The following is a 17,438-nucleotide window of genomic DNA, read 5'->3' on the forward strand; positions in this document are numbered from 1 at the left end:
GCGGGAGGGAGGGAGGAAGGGGTTGCGTCCCTTCCCAAGATGGCGGCGGCGGCGAAGGGGGCGATGGCGGCGGAGGGGCCGCGCAGCCTGTTCGCGCTGAGCGCGGCGGCGGTGAGCCGCAGCATGGGGGCCCTGGAGCGGGACGTCTGGGGTAAGGCGCGGGCGGCGCGGGGCGGCGGGGCGCGGGGCCTGGGGCCTGCCCGCACCCTGCCGCCGTCTCCCTCTGGCTCTCCGCAGCGCTGCCCGGGCACCTCCTGCGGGGGCTCCTGCCGCTTCTCACCGTCTTCCGCCTCGAGCGGGCCGAGGGCGCCGCCCGGAGAGCAGGTGACACCGGCGGGGACGGCGACAGACCCGTGGGGGTACCCCCGGGCGGGAGGGACGGGACCCCCGGAACTGATGGGGTGGGCAACCCCCCCCACGCGCGCACACACACACACTGCGGGGGGGGATGCCCCCCGCCCTGGAGAGATGAGCCCCACACCGGAGGGACCCCCGGCTGGAGAGAGGAACCCTCAGCTGGGGGGACAAACCCCTCCAGGCTGGAAACGGGAGCCCTGGGCTGGAGGGGTGAAGGGCTGGAGGGGTGAGCCCCTCTACTAGCGGGGGGGACACGGCACCTCCAGAGCTTGGACACCCCTCTGCATCCAAAACCTTGAGCCCCATCCCGCACCCAGGCAGGGCTCACGCCGGGGTGCGAGCCCTGCTGTACCTTTGCTCCTTTTGAGGACCGACAAAACCTGCCGGTTTTTAACCAGTGTCCCATTCAAGGCAGCGGTCTTCCTTCTCCTCGCTGCAAAGCACCCTCCTTGCACTGCAGGGGTCTGGGTCTGCTCTGCGCCCCTGTGAGCTCCGGGGCAGGGCACTCTGACGGGGAGAAGGGGTGAAAGTGCCTGGTTGATTTTTTTTTTTCCTCCCCCAGGTCTCTCAACGCAGCCCATCTGGCGTAAGCTGTGGGACGATGTGATGAAAACCAGGCCGCCCAACTCGGAGGTGAGGGGACACTGCTAGTGGGAGAAGGGGCACAATGCAGGTGCCCTGTTTCTGCCGTTTTCCGCGAGGTTTCGGTTTCTAAGCCTGCCGGTGCCACTGGCTGCCTCCGAGCGGTTGCTGGTGCTTGCTTATAAGCATTCATAGAGCTCCGGACCAAGGCGTGACCCCGGTAGTACAATTATTTAGGGAAACGGTGTTCATAAAAGGAACCGTACTGCACAGCCACACCATCTCACAACAGTGAGTTTGCCGAAAGAATAAATCCTGCCTTTAGAGATGTAATTCTTGGGAAAACGGAGAATAAAAACAGTATCTTATGTCATGCTTACACCTACGCTGGCAAAAAAATGTGCTGATGTCTTAGAAAACACTAGAAAAATACAGGAGACGGTGAGTTTGGGAGAATGGTTTTACGTAGGAAAACTGAAGCAGATCCATTGATTCAGCATTGCAAAAGAATCACTAACAGACAACTTAATCACAGCTTATAAAGAGATGCTCTGGAAGAAGATTCCTGATGATGTGGTTTTAACAGGCAAAAATGCGGCTTAGCTTCAAACCACTAAATATGTTTAAATGAGGCCAGAAGCAGGATGAAGAGAGAGCAATGGGAGTAGCTCAGTTTTTCAACAAATACACTGAGAAAGGGTGTTGAGAGCTGGAAAGGTAGTCTCAGTTGTGCTAGCAGTAGGTTTTTTTTGGACGCTACATTTGCCAGGTTAGCAGTTAGCAATAATTTAACTTAAAAAGAACGAGAAAAATTGTGGCTGACTTTTTTGTTAATATGGCCCTGTTGTTTAATTGCAGAATATAACCTGTTGGAGGAAGAAGTTCCTTGAAACATTCTTCTCAAACGTTCTTCACGGTGTCTTGGATGTTTCCTCTGACTGGCGTCTCAACGACCATCACTTTTCACCGCTGCTCCACAGCTCCCCGCATGTTTCTCAGCTTACCCTCTGCAACATGCTGCAGGGCGCGGTGGAGCTCACTGCTGAGCACAACCAGAAAGTGCTCGAAAACCTGGCTAGCTCCCTGCGGATCCTGAAGTTCCAGCACCTCCTCTCCTCCGACCAGTCCATCAGGCGTTCGCTGGTTTTACTTCTTCACCGGCTGATTCACCATGGCTCCGTCAGCCAAGTGTCCATGTATTCCTGGCCTGTTCCCGACACAGTTCTTCTCGTTCTCATTTTGAGCATGAGTGCTGGGTTTTGGCGCTCAGGAAACGCCCTCGCGCATCACAGCGGCCCTTGTGGCCTTTGCAGAGAGGAGAACAAAGCCCAAAGCCAGGAGTCAGCACAAGAGCAAGCAGAGAGGGGCCGTTATGATGAGAGGAAGTGGAGCGATGGTGAGAACCAGAAGGGATCCCCCAGGGCCCCGGTGGAGGCTGATGCGGAGGTGAATGGATACGGGGCTGACACTTGCCTGAACTCTGTCCTCTCCAGACCAAGAAGTCCTCCTCTGCAAAACCAGTCATGTGAGGAGGCAAGCAGCAAGGTGCCCTGTGACCACACCAGCAGTCAGGGAAGATCTCCTCGTTGCATCTCAGAGCAGCTGTCCCGTTACCCTGTTATTCGAAAGACACGCAGACGGCTGAAATCTGCAGTGGGGAAGAAACGTCGCTGCCTCAGACGAAGCAGGGGACCATATGCTGACCCAGAAGACCTGTATGATTTTGTTTTTACTGTTGCTAGAGAGGATAATTCAGGGTTACTTGACAAAAACAGCACCACAGAGGAAGAAAATGCTGAGAACTGGACTAGTTCCTCCCCAGGATCTCCGTGCTCTGGCCATGCTGGCTGTAAGAAAAGAGGAGGATCTGCTGGCATCTTTTCTCTGAAAGCTGCTCACCGCTTCCGAAGCGTGTCCACGCTGGAATTGTTCTCCATTCCTTTGACTGGGGAGACATGTCGGACTCTGAGTAACCTGCTGAGCTCCTGGGTATCTTTAGAAAACTTGGTTCTGTCTTACAACGGTTAGTGGTGTCAACAGGTTGCTTCCTTCCAGCCTTGGTTTAATGGTCTGACTTATCGCTCAGGTTTACCCTGATTTTATTTTTACTAGAGTGGGCATTGTAAGAGTATTGGTACCCAGTCCTGAGAATGGCATCAGTAGAGATAGTTTAATGAGCATGAGGACTTGTCTGAGGGAGAGAATGGGGCCCTTCTGCCCCAGAACAGCCCCTGGCCTTGTGCTTAAATGCCATCCAGAGAGGGCGAAGGCAAGAGCCAGATCTCCCTCTCCTGTATACACAGTCTAGCTTAAGAACATGTGAATAAAGCAGTCTGTGAGTTCAGCCTTTGCCCTAGGTTGCTTGGCTGTTGGTGCAGCTCCAGCTGCGTGTGTGCTGGTGTCTGTACAGGCACAGCTAACACCTTTCTGTACAAATGCTGTTCCAGGCCTGGGTGCTAACATCTTCTGCATCCTCTCTGGGCTCCGGGCCCTCTCCCGCCACTCAGACTGCCACCTCCGCGTGGTGCGTGTGAGCGACGTCTTCTCCCACATGCCTTGCATGGAGCTTGTTCGCTGCATCCTGAGCGCCTTTCCCCAGCTCCACACGCTCTCAGTCAGCTTCGACCTCAAAAACCAGCTGGAGGGGAACAGGCCAGAGGGGAATCCAAGCTGCAGTGAGGTAGAAATCCCAGGTAGGAATCATTATTCTGAGTGATGACCAGGATGTGGCAGGCAGATAAAACTAAAAGCTTGGCACGCAGATTTGAACTCTACACTGTTACAGTGATGTGTAATTAAGCAATTACAGCCTCACCTTTCTGATTTAGATGGTGTTGGTTTGTCGTTTCCAGTCTGACATGCTCTGTGGAGCCTGAGTCTCGGACAAAGCATTTTACTGCTGTATGCCTATCTGCTGCAACATCAGCTTTGTACAGGGCCAGTCATAACCTGCTAGCAGTGACTGTCCATGCAAGCTGTGGGGAGCGTATCCCACCAGATCTGTAAATTGGTTGGGAGCTTCTGCTTTGACCATCCTATAGACCGTGAGGCTCTAAGCCTTAGACAGACCCTTAAGCAGAGGGAAAGCATCTCTTGATCATCACAATACCACAGGTGATGGCAAAGCAATCCAAGCCTCTGGGTTACAGTCTGGGAGCTATAGCAGCATATTCTCAGCTCACAGGTCTCTCATCAGCCCTATTAGCCCTTGAATTACCAGAAAAGCAGTAAGCAAAGCCTGAGTGAGTATGGAGTGGGGTCAGTGAAGAGCTGTGCTCTGGGAAGACACTGAGTGGTTTGTGCATAAAGGGTGACCTCTTCTCAAGCGTTGTTCCACTGCCAGAATGCCGTAGAAATCGGTGGCCCTGCGGTCTGGCAGGAGTCTTGAAATGAGCCTGAAGTGATTCACATTACCATAGGTCTGAGTTGTAGAGCTCTGTGGGGCAGGGCATGTTGCATAGGCACTTTCTACCAACCTAAATGATAGTTCCGTCAGGCATACAGACTTCTTGCTTGCTGTAGGACCTAGCTACTTTGAAGATGGGCACTCCAGACCAAGCTCTTTCATTGTTGTTTGTTTTTCTTCCCTTAAGAGAGCTGCCTGGAGCAGCTGGAGATCCGATTCCCCAGGGAACCTCTGCACACCACGTTCCTGCTGCCAGTGCTCAAGGCGTCAAAGTCCCTCCAGCAGCTGTCCCTTGACAGCGCCACACTGCCCGGTTCTCAGGAGCTTGGGCTCCTTTTGGAGGCACTCAAAGGTACTCAGCATCACTGTGACACACGGAGTGGCTTCCTTGCTGTGATCTTCCATCCTTTAGTATGAAGCCAGCTTAGGTGGGTCTGTTTTTTCAGTGTGGACATCTTTGAAGTCTCCTGAGAAAAGGAAATGGCTATCAGCCATCCCACTTTTCTGCGCTGAGCGTGTGAATGATCCTACACAGCAGGGTTGTTCATTTTTAATTACCCACAATCCAGCACAAAATATCCACAGTCCAACGCGGTTTCTGGGTGTTAGCTAGTGGCTGGGTCAGGGTCTTTTTTATCCCAAGGATGTACAGTACTTTACCTGAGAACTTGTTTTGCTTTTAGAGTGTAATCCAAATTTGAAGAAACTGAGCTTTCATGATGTGAACCTGGCTGAGCACCAGAAAGAAGTTCTGCTTTTGCTTCAGGATCCCGTCCTGCAAGGTACAGCAATCTCCTGGGTGCTGTTGCTTGGAAAGATGCTGCAGGTGGCTGCTTTTGGCTGGCTGGCATTTAAGAGGTGATCTTCAGATGTGTAAGGTTTAGCCAAATGTCACTGTCCCTGAAGCAGATTTGTAGCTGTTGACAGAGTGGGGACGTGTCTGGTTCTTTGTGCCAACAGGGCAGAGAAAGGAGCAGCTGCACAGCTGGTGTATGCTGCAGAGAAAAGTCCATAGTCTTGGCTATAACACAAAGATTTTTAACCTGCAGAGCACATCAGCCTTTAACTGGGTCAGCTGGCAAAGCCACTTCCCTGGGTGTGATCTCTGCTCTCTTCCTGTGACAGAGTGGCAGTGCTGTTGTATGCAATCCACTGCTGGGGAGGCTTTGTTCTTGCATATGGATTAGGGGCTGGAGCTGTCTGCAGGATGTAATTATGGAATAATGAAGCACGCAGGGAGTACTAACACGTACTGTCAATGCATTTTTTTCTGTAGAAATCACGTTTTCCTTCTGCCGGCTGTTTGAAAGCTCTACTACTGAGTTTTTGTCAGAAATAATCAATACAGTGAAAAGAAATTCATCTTTGAAGAGCCTCAAACTGCCTGGGAATCGCCTTGGTGCGTACAGTGGATGTTGCTATGGGGCCTTGACCTTAGACCAGTTCTCTTGGAGATAACTTCAGGATGGCAGTTAACGACTGTTGCTAGCTGGTGACCTCTGTGCTGAACTTAACATGTGCATGAACAGAGTGAATTTAGCTCACAAAATAAGGAGCGCTGAGTTCATTTTTTAAAGGCAGAATTTCAGTTACATTCAGCAATGTACCAAGAGCCCAGGTGCTGCATGGGCATTACAGTTGCTTTTCTCTGCAGCAAAAGCAAATATCAGTGGGACTCCAGATTTGACTGAACACTGATCTGCTTCAGACTCTTTAACAGGAACAGATCCAGCAGCAGATGCACTGCCTCTCATCCAGAGGTGCAGATTTTGCCCAAGATTGGGGATTTTATGCCTTAAAAGCTGTTGACAGCCACTTGAGGGATGGGGATAAGTAAAGGAAGGGTTTGTGTCAAAGAAGTGGAACTGAATTTACAGAAATGAAAGGCTTTTTGGATCACAGGCCAAGCAGGAATGTCTGAGAAATGAATTTCAGGTAAATCCAGAATAGTGGGGTTTGTTCTTTCAATGAGATGAAATGGGAAAGCTTGGGATCACCTGAAATACACCTAACTTCTGAGGTTTTGAGTTTAACCGTGTGCTATTGGCCATTTTTAAAACAAAGCTGCGTATTGACGTCTCAAACAAACCCAGGATTTTTCTAGTGAAACAAACTGCCCTATCAGCAAATGTTTCCATTGCCTTGAACACTGTGCTCAGCAGGGTGAACTGCTTTAAGCCACTAAAGGGGGACAAACAGAGGGTGCAGAGATGAGCCCTTTGTGCTGCATGCACAGGCTTACAGCCTCCTTTCTGCACTATTATCCCAGCCATGTGGCCATTTAAATAACTGGATACAAACTGGGAACTGTCTTAACACCTGCATTTCTCCCCTCTTAGGGAATCACAGGCTGGTTGCCCTTGCAGATATTTTCTCTGAAGATTCCTCCTCCTCTCTTTGCCAGCTGGATGTCAGGTATTCTGCTGCTCACATTGAATTTCTTGTTTTGGGAGGGCCAGAGCTGAACTGGGCTCAGACAGCAGGAGAAGCCTAAGCATGGTTTTGTTCCTTCCTCAAGGGAACATGTGCCCAGGAAAAGCTTAGAGAAATGCTGCAATGAGCACATACAAGCTCAGGGACCTCCAGCATCTCTGAGGCATCTTACTGTCCCTTTTTATAAATGAGTCAAGCTCCATCTTAAAAGCAGCTTTGGTTTTCTGCTCACTTGGGAGCCTGCTTCAAGCCCTTCAAAACTAACATTCCCATGTACATTTATTCTTAGGCCTCAGTGTGAATAGCTCTGTTCCCACTGCCCTGGAATAGGGAGAGAATGCTGTCATTGCCCCTGTCAGATCCTGTGAATGCCTCTGCATTCCTTTCATCGTCTTTGGTCTTCAACCTGAACTGCTGCTCTTGTCTTGAGCCTGAATAGCCATAAAGATAGGCAGTAACCTTCATGAAGCACATGGAGGGTGGCGTTTCTGCAATACTAATGATTGTTTTGGTTGATTCCCACCCCCCACCCACCCCAGCTTTACATCCTAATGGCTCGGGTTGCTGAGAGGGCATAGGCTTGACAATTTATTTAATCATGGCCACTCCTTCAGCAGCCTTGAATCCTGATTGTTACTGTGCCTCTCACAAAATTAAGTCCAGCATGCAACTTCCTGTTTATTTACACATCTATGCAGGTAAAATGACCTTTTAATCTCCTAGAAACACCAGGGCCTGACACATGCTCTCCTGATTTTCTCAGAAGGAAGAGATAAATGATCACTTGCTGCTGAGGCTTGCACTGGGACCTGTAGGTTGGGCCAGGCCCCTTGGTCCAGGCAGCTGACAGCTGCTATGAGACTGAAGTGCTCCTGGCACTACTTAGCCAGCAGCTTACAGCCAGCAACAGTGTAAGGCTACAGCTAGGTCTACTTAAGTCAGTAGTAAGGAGGGCAGGAAAATGAGTTTAACTTGGTGGTGGTTACCACCTTAGTTTTAAAAAGCTTCTGGCCCTTCATATTACTGTGCTTCAGTTTTGTTTTTCATCACAACTGAAGGACTACTCACACTTTGCTGAAGAAAGTTGTACTTTGCATTGAAACATCCTCAAGTACCTGCACTGGCAGTTACTAGAAGGAACAGTAATTTAAACTGCTCAAATTATAGCCTAGACTCTTAATGACTTTTTTTTTTTGTCTCTCCCTGGAAAGCTCAAATTGCATCAAACCTGATGGGCTCCTGGAGTTCACAAAGAAGCTGGAAGGCCACATCCAGCAGAGAGGGGGACAGATTCAATTCACGCACCTCCGCCTCTTCCAAAATTGGCTGGACCAGGATGCTGAAACAGCTCAAGAAGCACTTCGGCGTCTCAAAGCTGTATGCAGTGTGGTCAATGACTCGTGGGACTCCTCCCAGGCCTTTGCTGACTACATCAGTGTCATGTGATGGGCCCAGGAGCAAACCCATCAGCTTGAACTAAGCAGTTCAGTCCCTGGCCAATAAGACTTATTTCATAGCACAAGTGGAGTTCTCTTCCTCTGGTTTAAGCAGTATACAGTTGGTCTTGTCAATTTTCTATTCATTTGAAGAAGGGGTACCACAGTGAACTGACACACAAGACCCTGTGGGTCAACATCTGTATTTGCAGGTGATCTAACTCTACCATCTTCTTAGTTTGAATATTTTAAGTGGGACAGATACCAAATTCCTGCAGATGTCTGGACAAGCAGTTATTTCACTGGGTGTTGTTACAGCCAATTTCTCATCAATAACTATCATCTCCATCATTGGGGAGACTCAAAAGCCATGTGGCTGTGGTCCTTGGCAACCAGCTGTAGGTGACTTGCTTTGCAGCAGGGGCATTGGACAATATGACCTTGACTTCAACCATTCTATGAAATAAGAACTCCTCCCTCTGCTTAAAGGCAGTAGAAAACAAGCTAAAAAAGGCCCCAGTCTTGACCTTTTACCTTTGCAAAATTTTACTTTATTAAAAAAAAAATAACTCTTTATGTACCAAGTAGCCTGCTGTTTATTTGCAATCATGTTGGTCCTCTCCAGTGTCTGCAGTCATTTTACAGAGATTTTGAAGAGTTTGTTCTTTTGTAACATTTTAATTATATTTTTATTATAAAGACCCATAATGTACCAAAGTGTGAATTTTATTATTGGCTTGTAATGTGATCTAATTAAAACACTCTGCTAGATCTGGGGATCCTGCCCATAACAAAGCAAGTGGTTTTTAAAATGGAGTTACCTTAATAGAGCCTGATTTCCTACTGCCTGCATGATCTTTCAGGCCAGATGTTCATACAAGCTGAAACTTTTTTCCATTGTACAAATCTTGTTCCTGAGTAATCAGCAAGGTTCACATTTCACAACAGAAATGGATCTTGCAAGTTTCTGATCTACAGCTGTTAGCCAGAGCTGTCAAGGAAAAAAACACAACTGTGCACATCTAGTGCTATAAAACTGCAGCTTAACTTAAACCTGAAGAAAAACTTGGCTGAGTAGAAGGTAGAGACACCAACAGCATGAGAACCAGTGCTGAATCTGATCAAGCGCACAAGGTCCAGTTATTCCAAGTTCCCAACGGGCTGTTTTTCAGGTACACAATACAACAGCAGAGAAAAAGCCATGGACTCCTTGCTGTTGCAGTAGACTGACCAATGCTAGGGGCCTTCCAGCCTCTCGGAAAACATTCCACAGCCACACAACCACCCAGCATGTACTGCTACCGACTGCCCCTTTCCTTGAAAGCAATTAAAGTGGGGTGGACTGCCACAGCAGTCTGCCCTTGCCCCCACAGGGGACAGTAACCTGTTTGTTAGGGAATCCCTCGCTGCTCCTCATGGGAGTGATGATGAAAGGTGAAGGTGACAGCAGCATCCCATGCAGCCTTCAGTACGGAGTCTTGCAGCCCCCGCTTATCGGCACAGTGGTTCCACTGGGAGAGGTCAGAGGTACAGTCAGACCCGTCAGGAGGGGGCCGTACCTGGTGGCCATTCACACAGCGACGACACTTGATCCTGGAACAGAGCCAGCATAAGGGCAATGCAAGGTTCCTCCACTTCTTTAGCATATGGGTTGTTTAAAAAAATGCAGCCCAGTAACATTTGTATTAACACCTCTTCGCCTGCAACACTGGCAACTGGATTTTCAGACAGGATTAATTACTACCAGATTTCATTTAAACACACAGCCACCTTCTGGCATGTGTGACAGATAAGGAATGACTCACATTTTGAAAACCCTGGGATTCTGTTTCTAATGGCACTCCCCCTCCCTGTTTAGCCCTGTGGGAATGGTCTAGCAGGACCCAGAGGAAGTTCAGGAGGAGTTTCCCTTGAAAGGTGAGGGATGTTGCTTAGAGCAGATCTCGAGTGAACACCCCTACTGCTAACACATTCTTAGCACTGCATCAGGCTTCCCGACTTCAAGACAGCACACCATGCTCCAAACTGCTCCATCCTGGCTCCCATCACAGCCACCGGGTTATGCTCAGGCTGTTCTGGAGATGCCCTACTGAGCTGCTGCATAAGGAGACAAAGAGCAGCAGCAGCCCTGCCAGCAAAGCTTGTTGCCATGCAGACAAGATACCTACACAGACCTAAGCTTTGAGTCAGCTTAAAACTAATCCTCTTCACTTCTTGCCTGAACTAAGAGTCTTAACTTTCACAGTGAAGCATTTTCCTCCACTCCCTGTCCTCTTTCTGGTGGCTACAATACCACAAGTTGCAGGGGTGGGGGAGAAGGGCAGACAATGGAGAAGAGGATTCTTTTAGTCCCCAGAACAGCACTTGGGTTGGCCTCATAAATTCTTAGCAGATGCAGTAGCCCTGGCAGTGGAAGCAGCTCAGCATTTGGAGATCACAGACCACCAGGAGGAGAGTGGCAAGGAAGGACCAAGTTGGGCTCCTCTAATTTGAACAGCTCTGATCAGTTTCTCTCTTTTCATAAGCTGCAGTACTTCACAGCCTCCAAACACAGGCAGCATCAAGATACATGGCTCACTTGTCCAGCCAGCACAACTTTTTTAAGACAATAAAGTGCTCATCTCCAGGTGGTTAACAGCTTCAGAGGCAGAGACGCTTGAGGCCCTCTTTCTCTGAGTTTCCTCCTGCTGCCTGAGGAACCCCTGAAACAGCAGACCAAACTGTGGAGGGGTAGGTTTTTTTGCTGACAGTATTAACCTCATCTCGGAGAGAACGAACTGGAACTACAGGAAGACTAGGCTTGCCCAAAGTACAGGTCAAGGGGGGCAGGGGAAATCACATCAGCTCCTTGTAATAACTACCCAATGACCCCATCCGTTAGTCATTCAGTATACTCACTTGTCATGTGTGTCACTGGTGGTGGTCTCATTCAATGTGAAGAGCTCCTTCAGCTCCCCAAGTGAGAAGTGCCTTTCTACATCCTGCTCCTCATCCACCACACAGCTGCTGAGGGCCTTCTTGTGGGTCTGGCGTTGGAATATCTTCTCCTCTATGGTCCCAGTCTACAGAAGAGAGAGTCAGAGATAAAGCACAGTTGGGACACGAGTGTTAAAGGAGCACTATGTTGGAAAAGGGTCCCAGATCAAACAGCAGTAAGCTATCAGGACCATTTAGTGCCTTGCCAGACCAGTACAGATGACAGGCAAGTTTTACTAGCTGCACTCCAACAACATCCTATTTGGTTGCTGATCTAAGCCAACTCTGCTTCTTTTGTCTTTCACTGTGGCTACAGGAGAGAATCCAACTGAGATATGGAAGAGGAAGAGGTGGAGCTGCCACTTGTGGCTGAAGCTCACACACTGCACCCAGTTGTGCTGACAGGAAGGAAGGGAAAGGAGCTGAGCGGCTTCAGCCACTCCCTGACAAAAAAAAGAAAACCAAACACAACCTCTCCCAAAAAAACAGCAACAAAGGCTAGCCCTGGGTGACACGAGCATCAGCAGTATTTGCTGGTTCACCCACACACAGATCAATCACACTCACTGTCTGGAGGGAGATGACTAGTTCTAGAACAGATGTGCAGAAAGGCCAGTATGCTACATTTTTAAGGCAAAAATCTAAAAGCAAAATGTCTGTTTTGCAAATAAATGTAATACAAAGGAGGGGGGTGATTCGTCATGATTTGCAGACTGGTTTCCTAGTTCTAAAAGCAAAGGAGCTCCCTGCTTCCAGGTGCAGCCAGGTCAGAGAAAAGAAAAAAAAAGTGGAACACCACAAGGAAGAGATGGGCAAAGGACATATGTTTTGTCAAAGTAAAATAATAATTGACGAAGGAACACAAGCTTACAAAAAATCCCCAAACCAAAACAAAAAAACGGTCTGAACTAATGAGAGGTGAAGGTGAACAAGGGCGGACAGGGGACATTTCTGAGCAGTAATCCCTACTGGCACTGCTGGACAAAGTGTTGCAGTAGCCTGAAAAGACTAGTCTCCTTCATGCTTTTCCTTTACAGAGCAGCTACCCCACCTGCTAACTGGCAGCCCTATTCCAAAAACTGCTGTAATTCTGGGAACGTACTTGCTGTTTAAGTACATGTACACCCAACCAAAACAGACTGCAGCCAGACTGAAAAACAGCAACCTCAGCATCAGACACCCCACAAAATTAAAGTCTGATGCCTAAATGTCTTCAAAGGAGCATCTTATCTGGAAAGCCAGAGTTGTTTCTATTTCTCAGAAGCCAGTCACCATTAGAAACAGAGGCCTGCAGTAATGACCCTCCAGCTTGAACCTTCATGTTTTTCCATGGCAACACATCTAAGGGTAGGAAGCAATTAAGTTCCAATCAATTCTAGTCATTGACACAGAAGAGTTCTTCCCCTTCTGGTCCCAATCACAGCAGCTGCAGTCTGGTTGGCACCAAGAATTCCATGTTGAGGAGGTGAGAGGAGTAGGACTCACTGAAAGCAGTCGATAGATGTAGCATGTCTTCTTCTGGCCATCCCGCCACACACGAGCCATGGCCTGCTCATCATTAGCTGGATTCCAGTCTGGGTCAAACATAACCAGTCTGTTAGCCCCAATTAAATTCAAACCGCAGCCACCTGCTTTGCTGCTTAACATGAAGATAAACTCAGGGCTCTGTGGAAAAAAGGGAGGCTTGGATTAAACTACAGAGGCAGCTGTACTTTTACTCACAGCATTCAGAACTGGCAGGAGAGCTGCTCATATCTGGCAGGTTCTACTTACCGAGGGGCTGTTGAATCGCTCCACAATCTTTGCTCTCTTTTTAATGGACATGGTGCCGTCCAGCCGAACATACAAATACCTAGAATATACAGCATTTACTACAATCAGACTGCTGAGACCTTTAGAGCATCCTACTTGAAAGAGAAAAATCTTTTCACAAACAGCTTGTAACAAGGCCCTGGGCTTTAGGAGCTTTTGCAGAGAGCCAGAGCTTTTCTGCTGAGTGACCCCAGTAGCCAAAGCACAAGCCACATTAGTTCCAATTCAGGAACATCTGAGGTAAAAGACAGATCACAAGTTCCTGCTGATAGAAGCTTTAAAAATAGCCAGTTTCTTTTACAGTGTAGGCTGCAAGTACAGTCTTACAAGATTAAACAAATGAAGCCCAAAGACAAACCTTCTGTTCCTGCAGAGCTTTTCAAATAGGTCCAGTGTCTGAGTGTAGTTGGACACTAAAACCACCTTGTCATTACTGGTGCTTTTTGTAACAGCAAGGATGTAGTCCAAAACCAGCATCTTTCCTGGATAAAAAAAGAAAGAAAGAATAAAGCTAGAGCAGAAGTTCCCAAATTCCAGTCCTTAGAGGGGGACTCGATAAGATGCTAAATATAGTCTCGTGGTTGCCTGTGTTAGGCAGCACATTTGTACTGTTGAGTTCTACAGCACCTGAAAGCTGGGGCTCCACAGATTTGGTGCTGTAGCCGGCAGGGAACAAGTCCAGGACTCCCATAAAACCTTCTTCTTCTTCTACACACTTATCATGGATAAGAGCAGGGTCTAGAGAACAAACAGAGCTCAGAGGCTGTGCAGTGCACAAGGGAGACACAAAAAAAACCCCACCAGCAGTGCAAAAAACAAACCTATTGCATGAGTGGAACTACTCACGATTGCAGAGCTTCTTCAAGGAAGTGATGGAAGAGAGAGATGACACACTGATTTTGCCCTCCTTCAGCTCTTCCACTGGCTTGGCTTGCTTCAGGAAGTTCTTGTACAGCTCAGCCTGCAGAGGTGTCAGTCTGAAACAGAACAAGAGCTCTGCAGTCTCAGCCTGCCCCCAAACCAACCCCGTCTTTCGTCCTCTATCTACACAGTGGGTTCCTTTTTTTTTTTTTTTTTAGCTACAGCATGGACAGCCTAGAACTGTCTCCAAGGCTGATGGTAGAGCACTGATATCTCAACCCAGAGCTGGAAGAGAAACTTGCAGATACTCTGCACAGCCCCAGGGCTCTGCTGTACACAGCTGCCCAGAGGATGCCAGCTGGCTGGCGGAACCACCAGTTGCAGCTTGTTCACCCCTGCTTCAGGAGGAAAAGCAACATATTGACAATGGCTACAATCACACTCCTAAAGGGAAGCAGTCACCACAAGCATTAGAGTGCTTTTTGCAACTTTTCAGTCCTTCCTGTTGCTCCTCCCATTTCCCAGGCAGATTACATGCTTTTCTGATACCTGCAGCAGACCACCTGCTCGATCTTCACTGGCAGGTATTTGGACAGAATGTCTGAAGTTCTTCGGATTAAACATCTGCAGGGAGGGAAATTAAGGTCAGATGCTTGGATGACATCAAAACCCTGTTGTATCACTATTATTCCTCACAAGCTCCACAGAAAGTCCCTCTGACACCTTATCTCCAGAAGTCTGTGACAGTCCAACACATGGTAAAGGCCAGACACCCACCATCCACACTAAGAGGCTCCATCAGCCCATGCTATGGAGCCCAATATAACCCACTGTCTTTGTGAGGCTTCCAAATTTGGTTCATGATATTTGAAAGGATCAGGCATGATTCCACCTAACAGAGCCCAGTCCCTTACGAGAGAAATTCAGCTCTTCCTCAGACTACCAATGGCATTCTCAGCACGAGCTACAACAGACCAGTGGCATGGACAGCGAACAAGGACAGGATTTAATCACCACACACCATGGACATAACCCAAAGCACAAGAAGGCAGCTCCCCACATAATAACTTAGCAGCCATCCTCAGCCAAGATGGGTTCTTTGTCTGGCCCAAGATTTCAGCAAAGGGCATATCCTTTGGGGCAGTTCTACCACACTTTAAAAAAGATGGGATGGACGAGAAAAAGTGCTGAACTGAGCAACCAGAATAAGAAAGAGGTGCAGAAACCCAGTTCTGCCAGGAAACATTGAAAATATGATGTTATGCAACCTACAGAAGAAAGACAGCAGGGATATATGACAGCCCCAAAATCCATCAAAGGCTGTTAAAGAAAGAAATAATCTAGTCTCCAAACCCATAAGCAGTAGGATGAAAAGTAACAGGCTTAAACTGTGGTAAGGAAGATTTATGTTACACATTAAGAGCATTTTCTAACTGCAAAGACAGTGATGCCCTGAAAAAGGTGTCCTGGGGAATTTGTAAGGTCTTCAGTGCTGGGTGGGGGTTAAGTAAGGGATGGTTTAGGTCTAACACCTTCTACGCTGGGACAGCAAGATGGATTAGATGCCTTCTCCAGGGCCCGTCCAGCCTTACACCTATGATTCCACATAGCCTTGCATCACTGTCTCATTTGTAACTGCTACCAAATTCAACCAATTCATCTGTTACTACTTATGTACTTCATCTTCCTTATTTGTGTGTCATGACAGTTGCACAATAAAGAAAAGGACACAGACCTCAACACAGCCAGGCACAAGCATTCCTGAACACACTTTTACACCCCTTTTCCATCAACTATAAAAAGAAATAAATGCACCTCAAGAAGGAATATGCTCTTCTTCTCTCAACCTTTCCTTTCTCTTAGGCTTCTGCAAGCTGCCCGGAGTCAAGGTCAGGGCTGTCTCTATAGAGAAGCTGTACTCAGTGTGAAATTCAATTTACCATGACTATGAACAGCAGGATTGTATTTGTGATGGTTGCAAAAGCTCAGATTAAAAAAAAAAAAAAAAAAAAAAAAGAGAGAGAGAAGAGAAAGACAGACACCAGTAATGATGAGAATTCAAAAGAGTATCTACTAAGAGTTCTTAAGAGAGAGAGAGACAAGCAATTGCCAGCAGATGCGGATAAATTGGCTGTATTCATGAACAGAAAAGAAGCCAGGTTTAAACAAATACCAAAAATCAACCAAAGAGAAATAAGACAGTATTTTACATCACAGAGGTGCTTCTTGGGGATCAAAAGTCACATCTCTGACACTAGCCGTCTAATCCCATTAGCCCTACAGATCCAACACAGCTATGACAGTGTGAGCTGGACTCTTCTGTGACTTGGGCAATCAACAGCAGAACTGAGCGACATTCCCTATACTCTTTCTGTCTGCCACTCGACATCCAACCCCTGGATGGATCTCAAGTATGACACAGTCTACACTGTAGTTATGTTAACACAAATAAAAGAATGTTGCCCAACTATTCAGATCCCAGGAGAAAACAGAAACATAAGAGTCAAATCATGATTCAGTATCTGAGTACATTTGCTTGGGGATGACTGCAGCTAACTGTGCCACATCAATGTGCTATTTTTCAGACTAAAGCTACATGCTATGTAGACTTCTTAGGCAATAAATATTTGCACAGTCACTTGCTGAACAGACATAACTGGCAAGAGAATTCATTACAGCTACAACTGTAATTTGAAAAGATACGAGTGTTCACCAAGAGTTTATGCAAAAGCTCTGCAAAGAGAAGAGGGATGAAGTTCACCTGTTCACAATGCCGATCAGCTCTTTAAGCCTCTCTTCTCCTTTGTGTCGCTCAGCTTCACTTGCATCCGCATCTCTGCCTTTCAAGATGGGAATTTCAAAATGTCTTTTAAATTCCTGTGCAGTCCCTGTACAAAACAGAAGTGAAAAGGTGACAACTACTACCAATTAACCTTTGATCAGCACCCCACAGCCCCAGTTATCACACCACAAGCATGGGGCCCAGCAGATAAAACAAACACCCATCCCATCGGTGTGATTGTTTTCCCTTCTAGCCAGGAAAGATTCAAACAAGGCAGGCAAATCTGTACAACAGACAATCGTTCTGTACTCCAACAACAATGCACTGCCAAAGGTCATACAATTTTAGTTAAACCCGAGTCCAGTCAGGTATGTACTGTTTTTGCTTACATTCCAGCTATACTTTTACTCTCAGATTTTGTCCTTGCAAACAACAGTGCAGCATTACATGTGCCTGTTCCAAAATTATCTGTAATCAGTTGCTTATTACTGGTCATAGGCTGAAAGAGGGAAAAACGACTACTGCATGCATGCAGCTTTGCTGGCAGTAGTTACAGTATTAACCTCATCTTGGAGAGAACGAACTGGAACTACAGGGAGACTAGGCTTGCCCAAAGTACAGGTCAAGGGGGGCAGGGGAAATCACATCAGCTCCTTGTAATTACCCAAAATTGAAGCACATGGAAAAAGCAGATGTAGAACATCTACCACCCCATCCCATCCTTTCCTTGAGAAATCCTGGGAGCAAAACAGTTGAACAGAAAAAAATATGGCCCAAATGCTGCTTGTAAGAC

At 47.5% G+C, this 17,438-nt stretch overlaps 2 protein-coding genes across 5 annotated transcripts in view; one reads left to right on the plus strand and one right to left on the minus strand.

The window, feature by feature from the left end:
- LRRC41 (leucine rich repeat containing 41) lies at window positions 1-8,931 on the plus strand. 2 transcript variants are annotated; one of them, XM_069788823.1, is made up of 10 exons: window positions 1-151; window positions 238-324; window positions 920-990; window positions 1,798-2,962; window positions 3,387-3,632; window positions 4,533-4,697; window positions 5,029-5,127; window positions 5,622-5,744; window positions 6,685-6,760; window positions 7,990-8,931. In XM_069788823.1, the coding sequence occupies exons 1-10, from the start codon at window positions 40-42 to the stop codon at window positions 8,222-8,224; spliced, it is 2,379 nt and encodes a 792-aa protein (XP_069644924.1). In that variant the 5' UTR covers window positions 1-39; the 3' UTR covers window positions 8,225-8,931. The 2 variants fall into 2 exon arrangements, with proteins under 2 accessions (XP_069644924.1, XP_069644925.1); XM_069788824.1 differs by lacking the exon at window positions 3,387-3,632.
- Window positions 4,798-17,438, minus strand: part of RAD54L (RAD54 like) — a 24,234-nt gene continuing 11,593 nt past the window's right edge. Inside the window, exons 10-19 of one of the 3 annotated variants that reach the window (XM_069788828.1) lie at window positions 16,625-16,751; window positions 14,413-14,487; window positions 13,849-13,979; window positions 13,630-13,740; window positions 13,361-13,484; window positions 12,964-13,042; window positions 12,676-12,855; window positions 11,113-11,276; window positions 9,599-9,807; window positions 4,798-5,545 (exon numbers count right to left, since the gene is read on the minus strand). In XM_069788828.1, coding sequence (XP_069644929.1) covers window positions 9,606-9,807; window positions 11,113-11,276; window positions 12,676-12,855; window positions 12,964-13,042; window positions 13,361-13,484; window positions 13,630-13,740; window positions 13,849-13,979; window positions 14,413-14,487; window positions 16,625-16,751 — 1,193 coding nt within the window. In that variant the 3' untranslated portion in view covers window positions 4,798-5,545; window positions 9,599-9,605. Of the gene's footprint in view, window positions 5,546-8,772; window positions 9,808-11,112; window positions 11,277-12,675; window positions 12,856-12,963; window positions 13,043-13,360; window positions 13,485-13,629; window positions 13,741-13,848; window positions 13,980-14,412; window positions 14,488-16,624; window positions 16,752-17,438 lie in introns of those variants that run through there. The other 2 variants (XM_069788826.1, XM_069788825.1) reach the window with 2 other exon arrangements.

This window comes from Haliaeetus albicilla, chromosome 8, assembly GCF_947461875.1.
Source record: "Haliaeetus albicilla chromosome 8, bHalAlb1.1, whole genome shotgun sequence".
Lineage (NCBI taxonomy): Eukaryota > Metazoa > Chordata > Aves > Accipitriformes > Accipitridae > Haliaeetus > Haliaeetus albicilla.

Excerpts from the sequence above, each read along its gene's own strand:
- LRRC41 (XM_069788823.1), top strand. The coding sequence starts at position 40 with ATGGCGGCGGCGGCGAAGGGGGCGATGGCGGCGGAGGGGCCGCGCAGC. Across the intron at positions 991-1,797 it reads CCAGGCCGCCCAACTCGGAG|AATATAACCTGTTGGAGGAA; the intron begins GTGAGGGGACAC and ends GTTTAATTGCAG. Across the intron at positions 5,128-5,621 it reads TCAGGATCCCGTCCTGCAAG|AAATCACGTTTTCCTTCTGC; the intron begins GTACAGCAATCT and ends TTTTTTCTGTAG.